Source organism: Halichondria panicea, chromosome 8 (assembly GCF_963675165.1).
Source record: "Halichondria panicea chromosome 8, odHalPani1.1, whole genome shotgun sequence".
NCBI classification, from domain to species: Eukaryota; Metazoa; Porifera; class Demospongiae; order Suberitida; family Halichondriidae; genus Halichondria; species Halichondria panicea.
The window spans coordinates 3,453,817-3,478,560 of record NC_087384.1 but is presented as its reverse complement, the minus strand read 5'-3'; the positions used below and the strand labels follow the sequence as shown (position 1 = coordinate 3,478,560).

Here is a 24,744-nt window from a genome sequence, read left to right as displayed (position 1 = left end):
ATATGTATGTATGCATGGTCATTAAAGTTTTGTCATCCTTTTTACATGTAGCTCAACTATCATGGTCCCACTTCTTGCTATTCTGATTCCCTGCATGTATGTATTTAATAGCTGAGCTTTGGCTTGGCGCCTCAACCGGGGCCATCTCCATTGATATAATTATAGACTATTGAGAAAAATAGGATTGCTTCGGTGAAAAAATGTGGGTTCCAAATATTAAGCAGTAGCCTTGTCTGAGCTCATATCCCTTACCAGTAGCACCCGGAGGAATCGATGAAGCTGACACCCCATCTTGGATTTGTGGTTCATCTTTTAAAGCCTCACGGTAGCTGGCATCACGCTTCTCCTTGGAACGTCGATTTTGAAACCACACTTGTATCACCTGCACATTTAATAGAGCACTCACATAATTACATTATGACGGATTGCTAGCTAGATGTTTACTGCACAAAACTCACATGGAAATGCGGCCACTCGCTATTCCGTATACTGGCCAGTACTGGCTGCCCCAAACTAGGTTTTCAAATACGTTTATTACGGCCGGATATATGGTATGGTTTAGAAGATAAAATTGGATTACACTAAATAGAGAGCAGAATGATTATTTTTATCCTTGAGACTTACTTGAGACTAGTCATTAAATTCAAGGTAAGGTCGGTTTTTTAGCCGCGGCTATCTTCTGAAATACAGCCACCTCGCTATTTCGGCCAAGCTGCACTGTCCCAAGGGTGACGAATATCTACTACAATTAATCGACAGAGTTTGCTACGCGAGTCTGAAGAGACTGCAATGGCCTTCATAGTAGCCAAAGCTCACCAACAAAGCTTTAATGTGCAAATCCACGAGTCAAAATTCACTATAGAAGCTATTACTTGCAGAGCGGTAGAGCAGATACAGCAGTAACACACACAGCATAGAAAAACAAACACACCACCGTATGCCTCCGGCGCATGCGCACAGAGTACGTACCTTCATTTCCAATCCAGTTGAAGCGACAAGTTCCTCACGTACTTGTTTTGAAGGGTGCTGATCTTCAATATAAGCCTGGGTCAACACTTCCAGCTGTTTTGGAGTAATGGAGGTTCTTGGTTTTGTCTTTTTACTATCAGCATTATTAGCAGGAGAATGCAGGGATACAGATGCTTGTTCCGCTAGCTGACTTGTAGCTGCCACTCAAATGAAGTATACGTATAATTCATTATTACATGCTGTGATCAATTGTATTGTACTATAAAATAATTTTTAGGGCAACAATAAAATTTTAAAGAGCTGTCAAATACCTAATTTTACAGGCTCCTGCGTGGGATGTAAGCCTCCTGGGGCTGCGTTGACGGAGACATTCTTAGCAGCAACACTCTGCTGTGCTGTGACTTCGTAGCACTGCTCACAGAGAAATCTTTCATTCTGTATTTTGTAATAATTATAATTATAGCTGCAGCCCAAAAATTCTGCGAATATAGCTGTAAAAAGACCTTCTGCGGATAATATTTCTGCGAATTAAACTTTCAACTGTTAAATTAGGCATGGTTAATAAGCATTTGCGAATAATATTTCTGCGTTTACTCATTCATTCGCAGAATTCGCAGAATTTTTGGGCCGCTAGCTATACGGTATTAGGAAAAGTGCAAGCTCATGAACATTTTCGATTATTACTGGAGAATTCAACATTCAAGCAAATTTACATTGACGGCATTTTTTCAGTTTGCAATACATGTGCTATTATTCCCAAAAACAAAAGAAGTAAGATTGAAATAAAGTCTTAAAAATACCTTAAAGCGCCCTCACCAGTTCTAATATTCGTGTTTTCAATGCCAGGAAACCATGCACCCACCAATATCTTTGCATGTGAAATACTGGTGAGTGGCAGTTTATCCCAGTTTTAATTTTTGTCTGCCCTCGAAAAACGCAACTTTTGAAATGTCCCGCCTGGTACCTACTATATACACAGTAAGTGCAGTATAGTAGAGGTAAACTAATTAATGCTCAGGAACATCTCACTACAATGTAGAAGAGATATTCCATGAGCTACTACTGCACTACCACTATACTGCACTTACTGTGTACAGTAGAACCTCCGGTGTAAGAGGTTTTGTCCGTTATACTGAGTGTTCTTTATTGGTTTACTTAAGGTTACAGTCAGTATACTATTCCACCCACGCTCAAATTTGCCACTCAAAAAGTTGTTCCCAAGAGAGTAAGTTACAACAAAGAAACGGCCATTTCTAGCTGTTTTTGTAGGCTAATATATGGCGACTGTAGAGTATAATATAGTGATTTAAGGATACTGAACATAATTAAGGTATCTATGAACAAGAGTTGCCCTCCAGAAAGCTTCAGGCGTCGAATGCTGGTCAGAAAGACAACCTGGAAGCTATATATATGCAGTCAACAAAATTTGACGCCAAAATCCTTACCCCATTTCATTGGATTACAAGACATATAAACTCTGAGTTAATTATTATTGTAGCTAGCGTTGTTTCATTGTTCTCGATTATCTTTTCATTGATAATTATTGCAAGTTACAAAAATAATGTTGTGATGACAAAATAAATAGCTTATGAGTAATAACATGCCCATTTTCTGAACTTTGACCCAATCATAGAAAAAGAGCTTCGCCTGTAGTAATTATCGATAATTATAGCTTTGACACATCTACCGAGGTATCGACCCGTGGTGCTTTCATTTAGCTCTGCACTAAAACGCTAGCCTTTGGTAGCTGCAAGAGTGACTACTGTGATGCAGCAGCCATTTTAGACTTTGTGCTTTTTGGAAAATCCAGCTATCCAATCAGTTTTGGTCTTTCCCTGCAGCGCACAGATAGGACAGTTTGAAAATGTGTAAAACATAGTTTTAAATTATTACTAGGGTTAGTACAACAATCCGAATACAAACCTACTGGTTCTAATAACTAGTCTAATCTAAAGAAAGGAACAAAAATCCAGTCTATGTAAATTTGCACAAGAACAAGATGGTGTACATCATGGAGGTCAGACAAGGGTGAACCATTATGTAACATGATTGAATTCTTAGCCTCATTCCAAACCAATTCTTCTCCATAGTTTGGGGGGAAATCGGTGTAAAAAGGAGGTTTTGCAAGCCTCTGTACCACAGCTGAAGCTATCCTTGATATTGTAAGCACTTCCAATAGGTTTGTGAGCTACTATAGTCGCACAGACTGAATGTCTGTAGCTAAGAGAGATTCTACTGGCTATGACTCTCATCAGCTTTCAGAATCACAAACAAACAGCCCGGTCGGGGTAAGTCGACAAATTTCACTCAATGTAAAAAATGTGCCTCACTCAGCACTATTTGTGCTCGCGTGATGTTGTCCGCCCTCCCCCCCCGCGGGTGTTTATGTGGTGCAACTACTATATATAATGCATGATTGCATGCAGACTCTAGGACCCAAATCAGATGAGCGTGTCCCAACAGGGAGGACGGGTTTAAAGCCTATCAAGCATTCGTTCTGCTGCAGAAAATCATGCACCACTACTGTCTGTCTCTCTCTCCACTTCTTGAATTTCAGCATCAATTAGATTGTATTAGCCCTTACGTAATGCATTTGTTGGCTTAATTCCCAGCTCCTCCCCTTCTCAGCAGCAAGCTGAGCTCTACGGTTAGAGGCGCGGCCAGGCCAATATTAACGATATTCATATTTAGTATACAATGCAAAGAACGAGAATGAATGCTTTTGGATGGGCCAGCGATCTAGACCCAAATACCACCAAGTAAGTAAGCAGGCAGAGATTGTAAAGGTGAATGAACAAATGTTTCCTTACTTGAATCAGAAACAGCTGCTCTCCAGTGCTCATTTGCTTACGACACATGGCACAGGAGAAGCATTGAACATGGTACACTTTGTTAAGCGCCTTCCTCACAAGGTCTTCTGGACAAAGCCCAATGTTGCAGCTCCCGCATTTCGTCCCATAGCGCCTACGTATATACATGTACACAATAAAGAGAAGTACCATACTTGATGTAATTACATAGCGCAACCATAACTAAGTGCCATGTCAGCATCAGCATAATTTTTGAGGCCCTAAAAGAAGCGCTTATTGTTGTTGTAATTATTTTTCTGGCCTTATAACAAGGCTTGTTTGAGACATCAAGACCATCATCCTGCATCTTTGACTTCCATCATACTGCTGAACAATTTTCTGACCCATAGCTACAGTCATGAATGTTGTTCACGAGTCGCCTCTCAACGGTACAGCTAGCTAGCAAGTTAAAATCATGCCCTAGATGTACAACATAAGCGCCACATAATTTAGGCGCCCAGCTGAGATGAACGCAATTTTTGGGGTTCTAAAAGATGCGCCACTCAGAACTGGAATTATTTTTTCTGGCGCTGTAATTACATCAATTACGGGTAGACAAAAAATTATTGTAATCTCACTTGAAGAAGTCAGTTTTGCAGTAGAGCTTGCTATCTCGCGAAAAGCACTTTTCACTCAAAACACACTGGCAGTCAGAACACTTCACACAGTGCATGTGCCATGACTTGTCTAGAACTTTCATCAAGTAACGTTCCATGATGGGTTGTTCACACCCTCTGCAAATGAATGGAGTCATCATGACTCAACAAAATCAATGGCTTGATCTGGCCAGAAAGCTGCAATGCAGTCTATTAAAACGTGTAGATCTGGTGTAGATTTCGGTCAGTAGTTAGAAAGTCCAGCAGTAAAAAGCAAGCACTATACACGTCAGGTGACTTCCACGTGATTTTTGTCCCACGAACAAGATTTGAACCAATAATAGGTCCTAAGATCTTAAGTAATCTAGATCCGGCTCCCACTAGCACTGCTCTCTAATAAACGTCAGATCTGCATCACAGCGAACCAGAGTTTAACAGGAGGCAGCATGAACATGTGAGATTTATGTATCCATGATTAATAGTTAACATGGCTATAATTTATATTTGATCTACGTAGGTTCCTCGATTTAAAACAACATTATTTTTTTGAGGCCAGAGCTAGCTAGCTAGAGGATCTTCTGTTGTAGGTTGAAATGTTATGCTGATGCCCTAGCAGGTGTAGCATATTTAGAGGGTTGCATCTAATAGGAGGTGGCTGGCTCAGTATTTTATTGGTCTATTTGTCTTTAACAGCACGCACAGACCATCTATAGCTAGCTAGTAACATTTTTTCAATGACTGGCCTGGAATTGTAGTATGTGACATAATTATTTTTAACACAGCTGTCGCTACATTGTACTTTGAGAGGAGAGGTTAGAAATTTACAAGAGTGTCTAGAGCACACACTGTCTAATTATTTCATCCCAAGCTCTTACAACAGTCTCCATTATGTTACAATTAAGTCATAGCCACTACTGTATACAGGTAATTTTCAGGGGGCAAAATATTCGTGGTTGAGCAATATTTAGTCAGTTCGTGGATCTTATGCTGCTTGCACTGCAGGTAAGGTCGCTTCATTCGTGGGTAAAATATTCGTGGTCCAGTGTTCAACCACGAATATTTTGCCCCCAGCTTACGGTAATATACATTCAGAATTACAGTACTAGATCTAGCTCTTGTCATTGAAGTTATATTTTGGTTTCTAGGAAGCGAAGATCCAAGTCAAGTAGACGTTCATCAGTAAGTCATGAGAACATCGTAAAGTGTAGCAGCGTAAATTTATGCAAAATGTATACAGATCTTAAAGGTTTCCCGACCACTTGATGAAGTTCATAATTTCTCAACAGATGACAGGTTAGTGGTACCCCACTGTACTTACAGGAAGTACTTGCTAAGCTGGTCAAAACTTTTTCTACCAACATCACAGGTATCCCAAGAACAAACGTGTCAGCTTCGCAAACACAGTTCAAATCAAGTGAGTATAATGCCCGCTGCTGTTTCAGTTTTCACATTGGACTTTACCTGCCTTTGTTACATGTATTATTTATTTGTGTATCATTGTGTTATTTTCTCCTAACAGAGATTTTCGAGGAGATCAGCCTACCCTTACAGCAGGTTAGTTGCCCAATATTCGAATTCTTTGTCTATTTCGTTGTTTGCAGCTGATGATGCACAGCCTAGAGATGAAAATGCCCTGCCTGTAAGTTTTTATCTAATATTCCACTACATGCCATATTTCAACTAGCTTGCATGACTGTGGTTAGAGCTGTGAGTATCATTTCTGAAAATATTGTGGTTGCATCCCCCGAGCACAAATATTTTACCACAAATGAAGCGATCATCAATGCTCTTGCAACCACAAATGTTTTGACCCCCGGAAATTACCTGCTATACGGTATACATATACATGCAGGTTAGTAGGAAGTTGTACTGCTACCGTGTTTTTAATTTTGGAACAGGTTGTCTTCAATTACTCGTAGGCTATAGTGACTATTTCATGAATCAACATCAAACGGCTTCATACAGCTATGTTACACTTTTAGCTTTCAACTCAGTATTAGTTTTGCTAGTACTAGAGTTTATGTCACATAATTTTATATAATTATAAGTGCAAGAAATACATATACGTCGCAATTAAACAGAATGAACTTAGAGGAACATACGTTGTACCCCTCCTAAATGCTGCACCTATCCTCCTTTACCTGTATGTACATGTACAGCGGTGGGATTTGGAAAGGAGGGTTCTAAAAAGTGTCACACACAAAAAAGTAAATGATTAACACCCGTTAGCCCCCAGTACTGATAGCTACATCATCATCAGTTTCATGGTTGTCTGCTCAAAGCCCCTGGTTAGACACGCCACTGGCTAGATCACCACGACCATGTGGTGCAAATGTGGCTGATGGTAGCTAGCTAGATCAGCTGACTCAGCCAGTAGCCAACCCCAACGAACTGACCCTTGATCCACCACTACATGTAATTCCATGGATGCAATCATAATAATTTATTTTTTGGATGATGTGGGAGATTGTGTTAATCACAATATTTTTACTCAAGAAAAATGCTAGTGATAGTTTCGCTCAACCATATAACATTGATGCAGGCTCAAGAGGATGCTGAAACTGTTATACAGATATCAACACCAATGGGAAAGAAGAGGCGAAGAATTTCCTCTGATACTGGATCCAAGTTTCAAAGACTCTCCATAATACCCAAACTTGAGAGATCTTTTTGTCTCAGTGAAGAGAGCTTCGAGGTGATTTGTGATTCCCTCATTATTGTGTCAGCTAGACAGTATTATATGCTACTGCACTACTACTACACATACATAATTATAACTAGAACACGTAAGACCAATAATGGAACCTGCTGTGTGTTTTTTTAGGTTTGTGAGGATAGCAATTCCGCTGAAGAGGGAGAGAGAAACGCAATGAAGGAATGTTCACTGCCAGCTGGTAATGATTACACTTTTGTGCTGCTCCACTGTGTTACACTTAGTGATTACTTGCGAACGTGTGTCTGGTCAGCTGCTCGCATCAAATTTTCATTATTGTTGTCAGCTACAGGTATAATATAGTTATAATGGGGTCATCAACAACTTCACCTAAAAAGAAAGCAATCAGCCAATTGTTGAGGCCGCTTGCAACGGCGAATGCTGTCCGTCTCAAGGCTGATTTTCCAAATTAGTAATGAGTATAAAATTATAATGACTGATACCGCTTTTTAGTAAATTTCCGAACTGTTGTAGTGCAGTAGAACCCTGACACCTTGGTTCCAGTGGCAAGCCAAATAACTGAATGGCGCATAATCAATTGGTGCCTTGATCCACCTACGTATTTGATAAGCAGCGGTGCAAATGTAGTACTCCTGCGATGAGATAAACATCAGGGCTTCGTAGAAGGGGGGACGAGTGCCCCCCTGGCAATTGTAAATTTTTGTATTGAAAATATACACTATGTTACAGCCTCTGTGACACACCAACGAAACAAAGAAAGCGCTCTGCTTAAAATTTATAACAACAATAATTATTACAATAATGAGTTCTTTACGAAGCTACTTTAATTAAACTGCTGTCTTCTACTCTTTCTGTTCTATTCGTCCACAATTTCTTCAAGTCACTGTCTGCAAGTACAGAGGGCGATTCAAGAGCGACTTTTGAGAAAGGCTTTTATCTGATAACTTATAGTACCTACCATTCAGTCCAGGAAATTGAAGCTAAAGTAGTTCAATTTAATTTCTGCATTTTTATTAAATACTATTATTTTACATTAATAACCATAACCCTAACGCTGACACCACAGTTCCTAAGAATGCACCAGATGCGATGTAAGACGGTCTAAACACAATTTCTGGCTGGGGGGGGGGCATGCCCCCAGACTCCCCTAGATGGCTGTGCTAGCACACAGATATTCGGCTTGAAAGCCAAATGTTGCCATGACACTACAATTGATACCATGATCATCTTGGTGCTCCATTGTAATTACACAATTATGTGATGTTTTATTGTCTTTTCTCTAGAGCCATTACGCTCAAAAGATGAAAATGCTGCTCATCTCAACTTAAAAGAAAATATAACTGTCAACAAAAGCTTCAGTATGGACATGACCATGCAACCAAGTGATCAACAACACTCGTCGTTTTCTCTGCTCTCCCCGGGAGCACTCTTGAATGGATCCTTTTGTACTTCTGAAACCACAAATTTGACTTGCCCGGTACCTAAAACCACTAGTGTCGCAAAAGAGAGCCTAGATTTCACAGCCACCAGTCAAAGTGATGCTTTCTGCAGCCCATTTAAAACATGCAGCACCACACCTGGTGGCATTGCCCAGACATCTTCCTGCCAACAGTCTGTTGATGTAACTGTTAAACTTCCTTCTGGTCCATGCAACCAATCCTTTTCTTTTAATGCACCCTCTCTGTGCGACAGCCCAATCAGTTGTTTAGTAGATGTTCGGTCTGAAGCAAAAGCTGAGTCTCCCTCTGGGAAGTCCAACAACGGAATGGAGGAACATACGTACAACAATGGAGCAGTCAATTGTCAGCAGGTCCAACAAAATGAAACGTACAATGTGTCAAATTTTTTCACTGAAACAAGTTCCCAGGAAATTAGACAGCCCGATTTAGAATACACCTGTAGCTCCCACGAATTCAAAGCTGTTAATGGCTCTGAGAATGAGTACATGAACCTTACGCACACTATTCAACCAACTGAACTGCATGAAAAGGCAGCAATGAAAGAACCATCCGATGTGTCTTCTGGTGTTGACCTAAATACCAGCAACTGGTTAAAACTTGATACTTCTTGCAATGACTTCCTTGTTATTGACGAATCAATGCAATCCCCTTACTCTGCCATGCCAATACCTTCTGTGAATGGATCTGTACTGACCCCATTGAATTTGCAGAAAGTAAGTTTATTGCCTAATTCTGTAACCCAACTGCGAAAGTTGCAAACTCCTCTAAGTGGCTCTTCAGCTGCTGATTTAAGCAAGCTTTCTGCAGCAAAGACTTTAAAAAACGAACTTCCAAGTACTAGCACGATGAGTCAAATGTTGAGTAAAATTCGGCAGGCTACCAATGACACTTCATCCGAGACGACTGTCATTACTACACCTGAAGCAGTTTTAGTTTCATATGCCAAAGTTGTTGACAAGCAAGCTACGTGTAGTCCCATATCCAGCCTAGATTTAACATATGCCGCTGGTGAAAAAAGTATTATCCCATCTCCTTCTGCATATGTCAAATTTGGAGCTTTCTTGAATTGCGATCAAACCGATACAACAAGCTTTTTATCGCCTCTAAACAAACAGCAATTACCGCAACAAAAAGAAGCTTGTAAACAATCTTGTCTTTCTCATCATCTCACTCGGGTCAAAACTAGGTAAGAGTACAAAGTATGTGCAGGTGAATTAATTGCTTCTTTTTGACAGGCTACTGCAGGCTATTGACTCACTGAGAGTACGTTTGAAAGACAGCACATACACCATATCCCATGAAGCAATCACTCCAGCAATAACCATCCTTTTAGATGCCTCTTTGCAAGGTTGGTTGCTCGTGTGTGTAATACATCTACTAATAAATTATCACTCTGCCATTGTTTTTAGCCTTGTGTGCTGTTAACCTTTTGGAATCGTATGGCAAAATAACTGACCATTCCGAGCCCTGTGGTGCTGCTTCACCCTCAATTTGCACGACTGAGTTGTTGTCTACCACCATTAATGATACAAACCTTCTTACTAAAGTTCACTGGCTTTCTGAAATGGTAATTATAGTGTTATAATTATGTCAATCAGACAGTGATTTAATAAATCGACTCCCATGTTTGTAGCTGTGCATGCTTATTTGTGCATTATAATTAAGCAAAAGTTAAATTAGCCATTCGTAGTCCCTGCGTGCACCTAAATTGTGTTATCATGAACCTGCATAATTAGCGTCTAGATATTTTTCACTCCTCCTAGTTCTCAAACAGCCATAGTCCAGAGGCTAGTTTTATACGTATAATGCTAATCCAGCAAAATCGTGCTCACACATAATTATAATTATTGTCGTGCCTATATTTTGCAGCACAACTTCCTAAGTCAAGATGTTTACCCAGCTGTAGAAGAGGCCATGCACATTGCTCAAACGTAAGAATTTAGTTCCTATTATTATAATGTGCACTTCACCATGATCAGTAAAATTTGCATGCATTTATCTACATAATTATGCCTCGAGGGGTAGCCGCAGGAGGGCCATAGGTGTCTGTGTATTCCAGCTGTAACTCATAGATACTCCAGTATCTATGTGTAACTGATCAACGGTTGCAATGCAAAAAAAACTGACAGCTTCTATATAGGCTTCTAGCCACGATCTCTTGGATTTTGATTAGTGGATTAGCAAACTAAAGCTTCTTTCTCGAGTTATGGCTAGTGACTCACATTGAAGGATGTAGCAGTCTCTTCAGAATTCATAGCATCATCTGTTCACACAAACTTTCTATTCAACATATAAGTTAGCCTTGCACTAAAGCGCTAGCTTTTTGTTAGCTACAAGAGTCAGAAAGAGCTGCTAAAGAAGCTAGCTATTTTATATTTAGTAGCCATTCTTAATTTCGCCGACACACCCCTTATTCCTGCGCATGCGCTCATTACCACGTGTGAGAGACTCCAGATTGACAGAAATTAATCCTTTTTGTGGTCCTGGTCAGTCCTGGTAAGCCACAAACACTACAATGATACCAGAATACTGTAGATGTGTGTACACAAGATATAGCCTTTTAGACTGCTTGTTATAGATCCTTCTTTCTGTGATTGAATTCTGTCTTTAATACTTATCTCACAGGCTTCATTCAATTGCTAACACCTATTTTGTCAATTTAAAATCATAATTATTGCAAATTATTAACCTTTCTATAACATTCTAATACTTTTGAAAACATGGCGAGAGGCATTAGCACGGCGCCAGCTTGAACACTAGTTATTATAGTTTAGACACTGTTTTGTCGGTGTCCGTGTCATAGACACCGGCCTGTTTTGTCTATTGTTATATAATAGCTGTGTACTGTGACAACATAGACGGACACTCACTGTAATAGAATGGCAATAAGTAATTTGATCTTGCATTCAATTGTATTTACTTGATTAAACGCCCGGGCGTTTATCTCCTAGCAACATCTGTAGAGGGCGGTTAAACGAGATGGGCGCTTATTTGAAACGGGAGTTTACTGTTATGTCTACTTCAAATTCTTGCACAGCTCTCAGCTTAAATCTTAAGTCAAGTCGTAGGAGTGGTGTTTCTCCCTGTGTCGGTATCTCTCTCGATCCTTGCCATCATAAATAGTATCTATTATTCTGCTGCCATGCTTGCAACTGGTTCCACGTGCTACTTCAGCTCCACCCACAGGGCCACGCCCCATACATGGGCGTTTATCGTTTAGCAGAGCCTTTACCATGGGCGTTCAATTAAATACGGTAATTATATCCCAAAACTTAGTAACTTAGTGGTGTTTCATGTGTATTTATACCATGTACTCGTACAATAATTTATGGTACGTACTGGTATGCCAAAGGGCATTAGACTACTGAGGAGGTATAGGTACTCTGACACGAGTGCCTTGATTAGGCGAGTTAATTAGTCATGTGCAACAATGACTTTACTGTTGAATTTTGCACGTGATCAAGCCTATTAATCGAGGTACTTGTGTCGTACGTAACTTCCTCTGAATACTGATAGTAACTCTACAATCTAATAAGCATAGTTACGTGTACAGGTTGTACTATTGGACCTTGAAATTCTGGGACAAGAAAAGTATTCAGATCACTCTGGCAGAGGAATGTAATGTTTCTTTCCAGCTTTGCACATTAGAAGGTGAATGTGAATATCAATTGAATTTTTCTGAGTGTGAATCTCTACTTTTGCCATTAGATATGGATATAAATACACCTGTCATGAAGGTTTTGTCAGTTCACATTCAGTCGTCACATGGTAAGTGATGATATGAAAAGCTATTATACCTTGTAAAATAAATAACCCAGGAGATCGATTAGACTCCACGTCCTGGAAAACACCACTCATAGAGTGCTTACACACATCTGACATACCTAAGGTAATAATAACAATTCAAGAGTGCATGGTGATGAGATTTGGCCATCACATTTATCTGCAGGCTATTTTTGAAGCTTTGAAGATCTTGCAAAAGCAAGTAAAAAGCGTTGGAGACACTGTGTAGTTATACTGTACTAGTAATTAATTATTTCTTGTAGGACGTCTGTTTCATAAACATTAGCGATAATTATAATCATTTTTAGAAGTCCTATTTTAAATACAGTTTTTAGTAGTTCTCTGTCTTCATATCATTTAGTCCAAGTTCTTCATTTTGCTGAAAGTTTCTCTCATAATTTTCAACAGTCAATTCTGGGTCATCATCAGGTGCATTCGTATTCTGGCAAGGAAAACATATCATTTCAATTAGTACAGTCACTTTAATTCACCTACCTGTATGTAACTATTTCCTGCAGGGTCATCCAGTATAAAGTGAACATTTAAACGCTTGCCATCAATTACCTGTGTATAAAATTAATGCACCTGCATGAGGACTAGCTACATGTATAGCTATAATTATATATATATATATATAGACCTGTTTGAGTTAAGCTTCAAGCACTCTATCTATATAATTATATATATAATTATGACAACTTTTCTCTTTCCCTGCTGTGAAGCTAAAACAGCAAATGTATCATGCAAGTGTTACATCAAGCTAGCCCTTGGTTACATATAATAGTATATACGTGGCTTCATGCTATAGCTGTACTAGCTTATAGGCCATGCAGGCAAAGTACATGTAGATTCCTTGTTTATCATCAGCCACTTCCTCAATTTGAGAGCGGGCTTGATCGATCGAGGTCATTATTCATTGAAATTACCACAGGAAAAATAATGAATATAACCATAGAATATAACCATAATTATAAGGTTACGTGAACGAGACAATAATGACTTAAAATACACAAAATATGATGAGTACCCGGTATATTACATGTAGCCATGGTCTTTGGCAGAGGAGGTTGGACGCGCGTCATTCAGAGTCATAATATCATGTGACACAACTTCAATTGCTGATTGCTTGCGTATGTACACGTTAAGTACGCAAAGAACGACAGCATGACTAGCTATGGGATTTATTCGAGAAACTTCTGAGCTAGTGAAGGTGAACACTATGATATCAGTGTGAACTGGCTGTAAGAATATTCCTATGGATGAATTTATGAGGTCAAATGTAGAACTAGAGCTGGATAATTTCAACACTTTCGACAACAAAGTGTTTGTTGTTTGGAATTGGAATCTTCTACCACCAGATATACCACCATCAATGTCTACAACAAATAGTACAGCTGCTGCTGATGATGTCGATCACCAAGGTATTGATGATGTCAATGATCAAGAAGGCGTTGTGTTTAGGACAGTACTGGATCTGCAAAAGAGGAGCAGTACCAACGCATCTGGCTGAAGTGAATAGATTACACAGCAAAGGCATACCCATTGAAGTAAGAGTGCCACACGAGGCATCAAATCGGTACGACTTACGTGCCACAGCAGTTCAAGTTTTTCTTGACTCAAAATGGAATCATATAGGATACGTCGTTAGAGAAGTATTGGAGAGTGTCCACTGAGCGATGCACGAAGACATAAACTAGATTGGACAACATTTTTATTGCACTGGCGATCTCCTGGTTGGTATTGTGGAATAAAGATTATAAAAAGAGGAAGATGGGGTGACATTGTACACACATTTCAAAGCAAAAAGATGTAAAAGACATTAATCACTATATTAATTGTATGTAGTATTGTGTTTTATTATTGTTGCTGTCCATATGAATGTTCATTTGATATTTGAGACGTGTACATTGATTAGGTAAGGGTGGTAGGTTGATGGCGATATTGTGAAAGGTGGCTCTAACACTTAGACTATATATTTCTAACAGTAAGAGTTGCTATTCGACAACCATTGCTTAGTGCGAGTTGTTCCCGTCTTGGAGCTCGGAGGGGTTCCTTAGCTTTTACAATGGGTGGATTGAGAGTTTTCCACAGGTTTTCAGTGTGGTTGAAGCTCGGCAATTCTTCTTCATAATAATTTTATTTTGGCTGTAGCTATCTGAATTCCCCTGTCAACACTTGTGGCCACAGCTGCTGGTTGATTTGCACCTTGGTCAATAGCAAGCTTTTGCTCTGTCTGAACACTGCTGAGCCTGAGAGGCTAATGTTTGAAGAGGAATTTTTGAGGCCTTGTAGGTGTTAGCAAAGTAGGACTGGAAACATGCCTTGGTCTTTTTCCATTGCCCTCCATCTTCCCACACGCCCGCAATCTATATTCTACACGCAAACAAAATTACTGCTGACTTGGCAGAAAGAAAGTGCTGACATGACTAAAAAAGGATCTGCTAGGATCCCTTTATAATTATATTTATCATTAATTTTTTATCACATGATTTATTATTACAAAGTATGACGCGCGTCCAACCTCCTCTGGGTCTTTGGGAACAGATCATAACTACATGTACCAAAATGCAAGCTCAGAGGAGGAACGCCAGGGTCAATAGGGTCATGTTTAATGAAGGATTGTTCTGGGTTCTTGACCTTTGCTGCATATATAGGAGCTTAGCGCTTTTGTTCTTTATTTGCCTGCTTGGAAAGCTTACTATACCTAGATCTATCCAGTGCAGCAAGCCAGTACATACAAATTAATACCCTAGCCACGGAAGGCTAATTTCCATATGTTGTGGTTTTGAAGAATACAATAAAAGGTCAAAGGTTGCAATTAAATCCTGAATCTCCTCTCTCAAGCTGATTCCTCTGGGGCGCGAGGGTATAAACTCAGTTTTACATGTAAAACATAGGGCCACGTGGTGTTTTAATTAGTGACCTTTTGACACTGGCATTCCTCCTCTGATGCAAGCTATTGGACTTTTGTCACATGACATGCAGTGAGTAAGACTTAATGGTGAACTACGTCCATGTACAGCAGACTGAATCTGAAATGTTCATGCACACATGACAAGAATTTAGATAATAGTCACAGCAGTCCTCTTGCTAAGAAATGTGAGAAACTAGGAGCCTGTTTCAAGTAACTGCAGATCGACCTGTGTACTGAGTTCTCTTTCAAGCAGCAACACTGAAACACTTGGCATATAGGGTCCAAATTACTTGATATAAGCATTTATCCTTGAAGAAAAAAAGTAAACTCAGACTCTGACTCAGACTGCTGTGGAGCAGCAGGTAGGGGATCCCATTATTGTAGATCAATAACCACACCCTTCATCCGTTATAGGAGGTTAATTCTTGCACTAAATTAGTGCGAAAGAGGCTAATTAGTCTCGCGAGCAGACTTGTCCTAGAGGGAACGTCTGGTTACTATTGCAGCAATTCCATGGCACTGAGGAATGTAGTCACATGCAAGATATTTGCAAATTCACATGTAGACAAATATTTTCATTCACAGCTAGCTTGGTCTGAGCTCCTTGTAACCGAGTTCCTTCGCAGCCAGGTATGGTTCAACACTAAAATTAGCCTTTGCTAGAGTCAATAATCCTTCTTTTCACCTTCATTTTATGCTATAATAGGAAAATATACAGGGTGTTACCGCCCACTATATACGACGTGGACAAATGTGATTGGCACTGCCAACATTCTGGCAGGAGTCCACGGAATTGCTGCAATAGTGACCAGACGTTCCCTCCCTCCCACGCCTGCTCGCGAGACTAGAGGCTAATCCGCTGTCCGAAGTTTAGAGGTGTCCGCTATTCGGGGTTGCAAGTACACTAGTTAGATAGTAAAAGCAGTTGGTACAAGGCATGCTGTCCGCTATAACAGAGGGATCCGCTATTTAAAGAGTCCGTTATAAGAGGTTCCACTGTATTCCTTCTTGGTGATTGTGGCTGGCGGAGTGGTTTATTATTAGTCAATTTTTGTTGAGTTTAGCTTAAAATACATGTATATGACAACCTTTCTATTTCCCCTATTTCCCTGCTGTGTCTATACTTTTAGCCACGCCCTATATAACGCGGAGTGTTCCATGCAAACCCTTTCGTTTCCAATCCATCTTACTTTTCTATGGTTTGTTTTAGTCTGGCGAGCAGCCGTCAGAAGGACGTTTGGTCGAAGTGGCCGATTTTCCATGATACCGTACCCTCGCGAAAATAATCCCATCTTGAATAAATGCCCATCCCCTCTTTTGCTTCGAAGTTCTTGCACGAGGGTATTTTCAGTCGATTATAAGCCCACCCAGAATGAAGACTTGAGCATGCGCAGTAGCTGAATGCCACATGTTCACTATTATTTTAGTGAAGAAAGAAAGTTTTAGGTAGTAGCTACTAAGACTATGCTCGGACCAAGATCAAACATAAAACTTTCTCTGTGTGGATCTGTTTGCCCTTGAAGATGTATATGCAGGGAACAAGTAGTCCTATATGCAGAGAAAAGAAAACACAAAGTCCAAGAAAGTTATCACACAGGCCAATTTTGGAGGTTACCTTGTCTAATTGGTTTTCTGAAACAGAGTACCTGATAGCTGCTCTGTAGGAGTATGACCTACCATCTTTCGGGAAGTTTCTGCTACATCTGACATCGACACAAGCAACGAATAGAGTCCGAGTCCACTTCTTCATGTTCATTCTCTTGTCATGCTTTAATCATACTCAGTTTATAACATTGTTTATACTAATAAGAATTGTCACACCGTAAAGTATAAACCTCGATATTGAGGCCGCGGGTGGGCGTATATTCGAATAAAAACTCGCCAGTCCCCTAATAAGCCTAAACTTTTTGCAGAAAAGGATGGGCATAGTTTCGCGAGGGTACTGTACTCGATATAACTATGTATGAATATCATTATTACCATTGTCATATCACGTCACTATAATTGATCAAATGTCAAGTGTTGTTGGAATACGTCATAATACTGAATTAATGTTTAGCAGAGTATTTTAATAGTCTGCTAAGATTCTAGTTCTCTACAAGTACAGTTGTATGGTCGGGTGTCTTCACAAGCAGGAGTTGGAAGCACTGGTTTGCATACCGTATAGCGGGTATATTTCGAGGGTATAAATGTTCGCGGTTTTTGCGGATTGAGCCTGTACCGCGAAAATTTATACCCACTAAATAGTAGGCGTGTTTAGTATTATTGACCACATCTATCGACAAAAGAGGTGCCTCACCGTTATAGGCTAGGCCTGGATTCGAGGCTAACGGTGTGGAGGTACAGCTGCATGTTGATGTGCGCATGCGCCAAAAGACTGGAACTCAGACCACGAAAAAAAATGCGCGAAATCCTTTGTAATGGTCCATCCGCGAAAATTTATACCCTCGAAATATAACCGCTATATGGTAGCTGTACGGAACCGCGCTCATAATTATGGTTTCATCTAGGCTGTGGTTTACTGGTACGCCAGGGACTTTTACAGTCATGTACATGCTACGTACATGTATATACTGGTTGGAGCTCATCACCTTTAAAGCATAATAGCATAATAGAAGCGCTTTTTAACAAGAAATTAAATTGAGTAAACTTAATGAGGCCCAAACTCAACTCAAATAGACTTCAGTTGTAGGTATGAGCTGGCATACATGTACCTCAGTGGGCAAGCCTCGATTCCAGGCCGCGAAGAGAATGGCGGCCTGGTATACATTGTATGTGCATGCGCGTACATTACCCCAAAAAGGGGGGTAATCCGTATTTGTGGATACTGTCAGTAAAATAAACACGTGTACTATTTTGTACTCTGAAGTTGTGTCCGTGTTACATCATTTACATAGAGTATTGTGCAAAGATGACTGAATCCGCTTTGGCTTACGCACTTTATTGTGTCAAGCCAAATCTCTGAAGATAAGCAGCTTAACAACACCCTACACTGTAAGGCTACAGATGTTATAGGAAAGGCATGATATGTTCCTGTGGGTCCCCTGATGACTGTGGTAATATGGACCAGGCAAGTCTTCTGCTACCAAATCTTGCCTTTATGTTCGACAAGAAGTCATTACTGAAGATAAAGAAGCTAACGATCACTCCTAAAAGCTTTTAACTCGGCACTCAGGAAGTTGTTCACTCAAGATATACTGATGTATTAAAGAGTCCACCACTCTTCCTAGCTGGCAGCTCTATCTGTCTGGGAGGCCTCCTTGAACTGCCTCTTTGATAAACAGAAGCAACACTGTTGCAGCATAATTATTCTACTTTAATTAGTGTCTCTGAAAGCTGCCATTGTGGTCATGAACATTGATTTTATCACTAACCACGTGGTCTTACGTATATATTCTTCCTTTTTGTAACTTTGTCTGTTTTTTTACAATTTGTATGATATGATGAAATTGCTGCCAATTATTTCGCGCATGAGCATGCAGGCTGCCTTTCTCTTCGCAGCCTAGAATCAAGGCTAGCTAGCGATCTGTGTTTCGCTGGGAAAAGCCGGAAACACTTTATATTTAATACAAATGTATTAAATCCCCTGAAACTCATAACAATGATTAAATGAGGTGCAATTCTAAACAATTTCCAACATGTTCAGAAACACTCTACAACAGCAGACATTACTAACAAACATTCTGCTCACCAATTGTAAATCCTCGTTGAAGATCTTCATCTTTGAGTCGGAATCACTGCTGTCTCCAACAACAAACGGATGAGATGTTGACAGTTGTTCTTTGATTCGAGCAAGTATACCTTCTACCGTTGTGAACTGTCCACCAAGAGTCCCAGCTTGCAGTTCGAGCTGCAACTCAGGAATTTCCAATGAGCAGGTCTCAGACTGCATACAAAGATAGAATTAGTAATCTACTTGTAGTGCAAAGTAAATAACATTCAAAAGTATTCGCGGTACACTGCAACTCCGAAAAAAGTGCGAGCAAGATAAAGTTGATGTTATATTTTTTGTTGCATGGAAGTTTTCAGCGAAAGCAGTTTGATATTGCATGGTTGGAGTCTCCGCATGAGGTCTCCTCTCTCGTCAAACTACTTTAACCTTAAATTGTAAGTTTTAATCCTGAGAAACAATACTATAATTTTCATTTGGGGGTCGGTCATATTGTTTAGGATTGTCTCTGTCATTTTGTGCAGTTCTATTTATTGTTCTATTTATTGTGTTACTATAAGACAATGTTATGTTGCTATGCCCCTGGGATACATGTACGTGTACATGTATATAACTCGGGATGCAAGGCATAATTACATTGCACTCGAACTCAGCCCTCGGGCTTACGCCCTTGCCCTTCAGTGCAATAATTATATGCCAGTATACATCCCTTGTGCTCATGTTATAGTTATAACATAATTACTGGACATAGGATACGGGGTGAATCAGTAAATAAGTTATAGTTATAACACAGGCACGAGGGATGTATGGTACCGTATTACTAGAATATTTTGCAAGTGAAAAACCTTTGCGAATGAGCCAAATCAGCAGAAAATTTTACCCTTTGCGATATAACTATTGCGTTCTGGAAAGGATCATATGTATCTACAGGTGATAATTTAGGTTTTGCGGATTTAATTATTTGCGAATTGATCAACCCTCACAAAGTTCGTAAATGTTTGATGCTCACAAAACATTCTAGTAATACGGTATATACTGCATAGTGCGAAATTTTCGAGGCACTTATATTTCGTGGATCGACCTCTAAAAGCATTTCGTTGCACAATGTTCATGGAAAAACTGCTTACCGGAAGCCACGCCTTTACGTTATGCCAGAAAAATTCCGCAGTTTTAATTTTCGGATTATGCTCTAGCGCTATACAATATGAAAAATACAAAAATTTGAAAATAACCCGCTATACGGTAATTATACACAGAGCTATTATATACCACTGTTGCAGGCTGTGAGTCTTTTGTTAGCATAGCAGGCTAAGGTATAAGATAGACTAGTGGACCAGAAACCTTCAATCGAACTTTCTATACTTCCTTCAATCCACTTCTATTCGTTATGACGTCATTGTTTTACTGAGTATATATACGTTGTTATCCTGCGTTAGCCGATGTCTGGCTAATTGTTAGCGCATGTGTAAGCAGTCGATACCAGGCCCACTATCAGAGAAAGTGCGGCCTGGGATCGACGCTAGTGAGCTACACCATGATGGTAAGGGAGTAGATGCTCAGCGTAGCATGTTGCATGGCCAATCACATAGGATTATCATACTATGATTACTAGGGATTTATGGCAACGTACATCATCTCAACCTTGGGCTTGATGGGTTTACTGCCATAAATCCTTATAGTATAACTATTGCATACATGTACATGTAAGTACCTTCAAGATATCTCTGCTTAGATCAGTGATATCAGTAATATGCAATGCCAGTCTTATTCCAGTGGCCGACATCCCAGCTCCTGACTTAACCTCATTGCTCTTATATCCACAATAGTCACAGACTGACGCCATTATTATCACTTCCTTAAAGTGTGGTACATCTGCAATTGAGTAGCATTCATTAATAATTGAGCGGTCATAACTATAAGAGTGTGATAATTAAGCTTATACCTAAGGTTTTCATCCTTGTTTCTGTTGGAGAGTGACATAGACAGCAATTTGTTTGAAAGCTAAACACTTCAGATGCACCTTCCTCAACGTCCTCAACGTCCTGGTACAAACGAAAGAAGGTTGGGTAAAGTGTTGCACGTACTACAGTACTCACCTCTGGAGCGGGAGCTGATAAGCCCAAAAATTGGTCTTGCTCAAAAGAGCGGGTGTAGTTTACAACAGAGAGGTTGGGATCATAATCAGGAGCCAACTTATTCTCAACAAAGCTATTTCCTGAGGGATCATCCAACTCCTGTACAGGTTGTTAACACCAGCAGGGAACAACATTGCAATGCCTGCGATTCAAACTAAACGCTAAGTAACGTGCTGAACTTGAACTTACAATTACGAATGGTTCAACCAAGTTGAGACATTTCTTCAAATGTAAAACGAAACTGTCCAACTTTTCAGCCAGGTCAGGATGTAGTAACTAAAACAACTAATGATAATTTGGTTTGCAACACAGTGCATAGTGTACCTTTCTTGCGGGTTGCTCTTTCTCTATGTCGTCAACTGCTTGACGGAGGATACTTTCTACAGTGCTCACTTTTCCTTTCTGGGTATTGGGTGGTATCTCAAAGTCCAGGTGGGGTATTCTGACATGTGCAGTATCACCTTTGACCATCAGACGATTAAGGTCCTGTCACAAAAATTAAAAATGAAGTGATGTTTGGAGGTAATTTTATGTAAATTCAATTGCGGAACATCAACCAAATTTGAAAATAGTAACTGGGCTTTTCCAATACATGTTTTAGAATTTCGCCTAACAATTCAATACTGTACATGTATATACAAGTATAATGACACAAATACTAAGCACATGCAGCTAGGTTAATTCACATGTAGGCACATTTTTTAGGTGAAAATTATGCATAATGGGACCTTTATGCAATTAATATAATCAATGTAGCAGGAGTGCTCTCCTGTTAATAGTATGATTAAGAGTGCAATTCAATATGGCAGGGCTTCTAATTGCACGAGGTGTAGTCGAGTGACATTAACTTTGCCAGTGCTTGTTATAATCGAGTGCTAATAATCTCATATTGCACGAGTAACCACACTATTGATTTCTAATCGTTCATGAAATTCTCTGTAGTTTTATTAACATTTTCCGCCGCGGCCGTTATTCGAAAACAAAATGTCATCATTGCCAGCGTGACAGTAATTGCATGCTGTCAATGACGACGTGTAATTACTGGTGGCGATACGGGATTAATTGCTGTACAAACTCCAGCTAATAGCACATCATACAATCATGAGCCTAGAATAATAGGCAGGTTTTGGTAATACAGGTCAGTCAAGTCAGTAGTATAAACATATAGGCCTAATAGGAGTACTGGGTAGTTTTCATACAAATTGGCATGGCATCATTCTAGGCTATAGTGTTTAGAGTCATGTAGCCATTATTTAAACTTTGATTTACTTGCGACAACATGAGATGTGGTCTATGTTGTACTTTTGAGGAATAATGTGGGAATGTGCTGATGATGCCTCGGTTGTAGTGAAGCTATAGCATAATCTTATACGTATCACTCCAAGGTACAGTATAGATCTACAGTACTACTAACTAGAGGACTATTATATTACTAATTTTTTTGCAAGAGAATGGTGAAAAAGAGGCTAAACAGGATGCTGAAAGTTCAATGTTCATAATAATAGTATAGCTGGAAGCTCATGAAACAGGGTGGGTTTGCAGGTCTTTCTCACTCTTCACTCTTGCAGCTACCAATAGCTATAGCGTTTTAGTGCAGAGCTACAATGTAACTACTAAGTATAATAGATCAACAGATATTGCTGCACACAAGTTTGAAGAGTGTACAATGGCCTTTAAAGCAAGAAAACCTAGCCATAACTCGAAAACAAAGCATTATTTTGCAATTCCACTAATTGCAATTCAAACTCTTACTTGCACTTCATTTCTCCTTGAGCAGCTGTAGCACTCTACACACACTAACACACTACCGTATACCTCACTGTGCATGCACAACCGAGGCATAATAGGCAATTTGAAAAGAATAATAGCCTGATATGTGTAGGCAATGTCTTGAGCATTATCTAACCAACACCTAACTTATAGGCTTACTTCAATTTTGCAGGCCTTGAGGGTATACCTTACTCCCTCATCTTGAATCGGACCACCTGGTTGTATCTCACTATCAGAGTAGTGGCAATGAGGGCAGCTAAATGACATTAGCACAACCTCATGGAACAGAGGTATCTTTGTGAGCAGCAACTTTGTTACACCCTGCGGAAACAAACCAGAGAGTTGAGTATCGAGCAAACACTGTAAACTATCAAAAAGTATTCATCAATTTTTCTACAAATCATCAAGTTTCATCCGGGGCAAATCAAGGGTATGCATGCTCCACCCACGAATCTAATTTTAGGCTGTCTGAAGGCGCACATAGTGCATTAATCTTATAAGCTCTTTATGCGTCTCATTTAATCTAGATGGGCATGCATGGCCTGTCATCTATTGTCATACACAAGAGAACGAATAGAAGGATATATTGCACATGCAGGTTTTATTCTAGATACGGTCGGAATATTGGTGGCTACAATCAGATAGCAATATTTTCTTTGAGGAACGGTACTGTAGCCAATGCATGTATTCATTCAAATAAATACAGTACTTAGGCAAGATAAATTTGATTTGATTATCTGTGTCACGGAATGAGCCCGGCGGGCAGAGAATGCTGTCCAGAGCTCTTAAAAATGTACTAGTCTTAGACATACAATTGCCATCTTCAATCAGAACAAACTAACAAGCTATAATCTAGCCTCGAATCCAGGCCGATTAAAAAATACGGCCTGGAATCTATTGCATGGGTGCATGATAATGCACATGCGCAAACTGAGTTTCCCGGGTAATTCGTTATACGTTAGTACAACGAATTTTTTTCCTTGTTAATTTTGACTGTCTCCCATAAAGCTGTGGCTCACTGCCGCATTGTCTAAGTCTGAAGCCAGAAGAGGCTAGCACCACCAAGTGCGGGGCTCATGCGCATACCCTTTGACCTTTGATCTGGAGAAGGGGGATTGGCACCAGTTTAACATCTTAGACTGTTCCTTACATCTGTCCATGTGAGTGACCATTATCATGCCAGCTTAGAAAGTTTGATACTGCCTTTCTTATAAATACAGCGCCACTCTAATAGAAGCGCCAAGTTCACAAAATCATTTTTATTTTGCACCAAGTAAATTCTGAATTATCTTTTTGCTGGGGCTTAGGTAATTAGGTAATGATTATTATATCGCGGCCTGTAATCGAGGCTCTACATACAACTGATCTATGATAGCCTCGTGGAAACAGCTACTATAGTACTCTACGTTCTATTGCTAAGCGCCACTCTAATGTAAGCACCAAACTGGTATTATCTTGTTCTATTTGTGTGCCACTGGAAATACTTTTAGTGCTGCTGTAAATAGAAGATGGTGATTTTTATTTGGTTCTAATTGTGCGTCAAATAAAGCCATCTACTTATCCTGCAATTTCAACGTGGACCCAACCTCCTTTCATTACGAAAGGTCGAGCCACACTCAACTAGTAATACATCACATGCCAGAACAAAACTGTACGTAAATTATGATATAGGCCTGATTCCCAATACAGTAGAGTATCCATTTTCCTTACTTAAAATTAATACTTACATCATTACCACAGGACATACAGAGACTTTCTATTTCAGTAGACTCTAAGTCGTCTATATCTTCTGAAGCATCTATGTCCCTAAACAACGGCTTTTTCACTTTATCCGACATAATTAATTATGTTGTCGACCGCGTACCGATCAAGCAGAGGAGGGTCAGCTCTAGCCTCGATCCCAGGCCGATCCGTCTCTAATTGA

The 24,744-nt window shown here is 39.8% G+C and overlaps 3 protein-coding genes across 5 annotated transcripts in view; 1 reads left to right on the top strand and 2 right to left on the bottom strand.

The window, feature by feature from the left end:
• Positions 1–4,721, bottom strand: part of LOC135339969 (LIM/homeobox protein Lhx5-like) — a 5,875-nt gene extending 1,154 nt beyond the window's left edge. Inside the window, exons 1-5 of one of the 3 annotated variants that reach the window (XM_064536233.1) lie at positions 4,397–4,721; positions 3,780–3,933; positions 1,281–1,404; positions 970–1,172; positions 253–382 (exon numbers count right to left, since the gene is read on the bottom strand). In XM_064536233.1, coding sequence (XP_064392303.1) covers positions 253–382; positions 970–1,172; positions 1,281–1,404; positions 3,780–3,933; positions 4,397–4,575 — 790 coding nt within the window. In that variant the 5' untranslated portion in view covers positions 4,576–4,721. The remainder of the gene's footprint in view (positions 1–252; positions 383–969; positions 1,173–1,280; positions 1,405–3,779; positions 3,934–4,396) is intronic. The other 2 variants (XM_064536232.1, XM_064536234.1) reach the window with 2 other exon arrangements.
• Positions 4,717–12,736, top strand: LOC135339958 (uncharacterized). The gene is made up of 16 exons (XM_064536215.1): positions 4,717–4,868; positions 5,560–5,593; positions 5,652–5,707; positions 5,781–5,828; positions 5,934–5,968; positions 6,016–6,053; positions 6,957–7,109; positions 7,239–7,308; positions 8,372–9,734; positions 9,784–9,896; positions 9,958–10,115; positions 10,418–10,479; positions 12,102–12,199; positions 12,257–12,316; positions 12,367–12,437; positions 12,498–12,736. Exons 1-16 carry the CDS (start codon positions 4,861–4,863, stop codon positions 12,558–12,560), a joined length of 2,430 nt encoding a protein of 809 aa, XP_064392285.1. The 5' UTR covers positions 4,717–4,860; the 3' UTR covers positions 12,561–12,736.
• LOC135339964 (zinc finger protein ZPR1-like) lies at positions 12,561–24,744 on the bottom strand. The gene is made up of 10 exons (XM_064536226.1): positions 24,548–24,744; positions 22,980–23,141; positions 21,375–21,536; positions 21,240–21,326; positions 21,012–21,149; positions 20,858–20,957; positions 20,627–20,787; positions 18,937–19,131; positions 12,827–12,895; positions 12,561–12,773 (listed from the first exon to the last, which is right to left on the bottom strand). The coding sequence occupies exons 1-10, from the start codon at positions 24,656–24,658 to the stop codon at positions 12,663–12,665; spliced, it is 1,296 nt and encodes a 431-aa protein (XP_064392296.1). The 5' UTR covers positions 24,659–24,744; the 3' UTR covers positions 12,561–12,662.

What these genes read in the sequence shown, in the direction of transcription:
- LOC135339958 (XM_064536215.1), top strand. An exon ending in GCAAACACAGTTCAAATCAA is followed by an intron (nt 5,829 to 5,933) that starts GTGAGTATAATG and finishes TTCTCCTAACAG; the next exon opens with AGATTTTCGAGGAGATCAGC. An exon ending in TTCACTGGCTTTCTGAAATG is followed by an intron (nt 10,116 to 10,417) that starts GTAATTATAGTG and finishes TATATTTTGCAG; the next exon opens with CACAACTTCCTAAGTCAAGA.
- LOC135339964 (XM_064536226.1), bottom strand. Translation starts at nt 24,658, where the DNA reads ATGTCGGATAAAGTGAAAAAGCCGTTGTTTAGGGACATAGATGCTTCA. An exon ending in TGGTTGAACCATTCGTAATT is followed by an intron (nt 21,150 to 21,239) that starts GTAAGTTCAAGT and finishes CAACCTGTACAG; the next exon opens with GAGTTGGATGATCCCTCAGG. An exon ending in TAAGCAGAGATATCTTGAAG is followed by an intron (nt 19,132 to 20,626) that starts GTACTTACATGT and finishes CTTTGTATGCAG; the next exon opens with TCTGAGACCTGCTCATTGGA.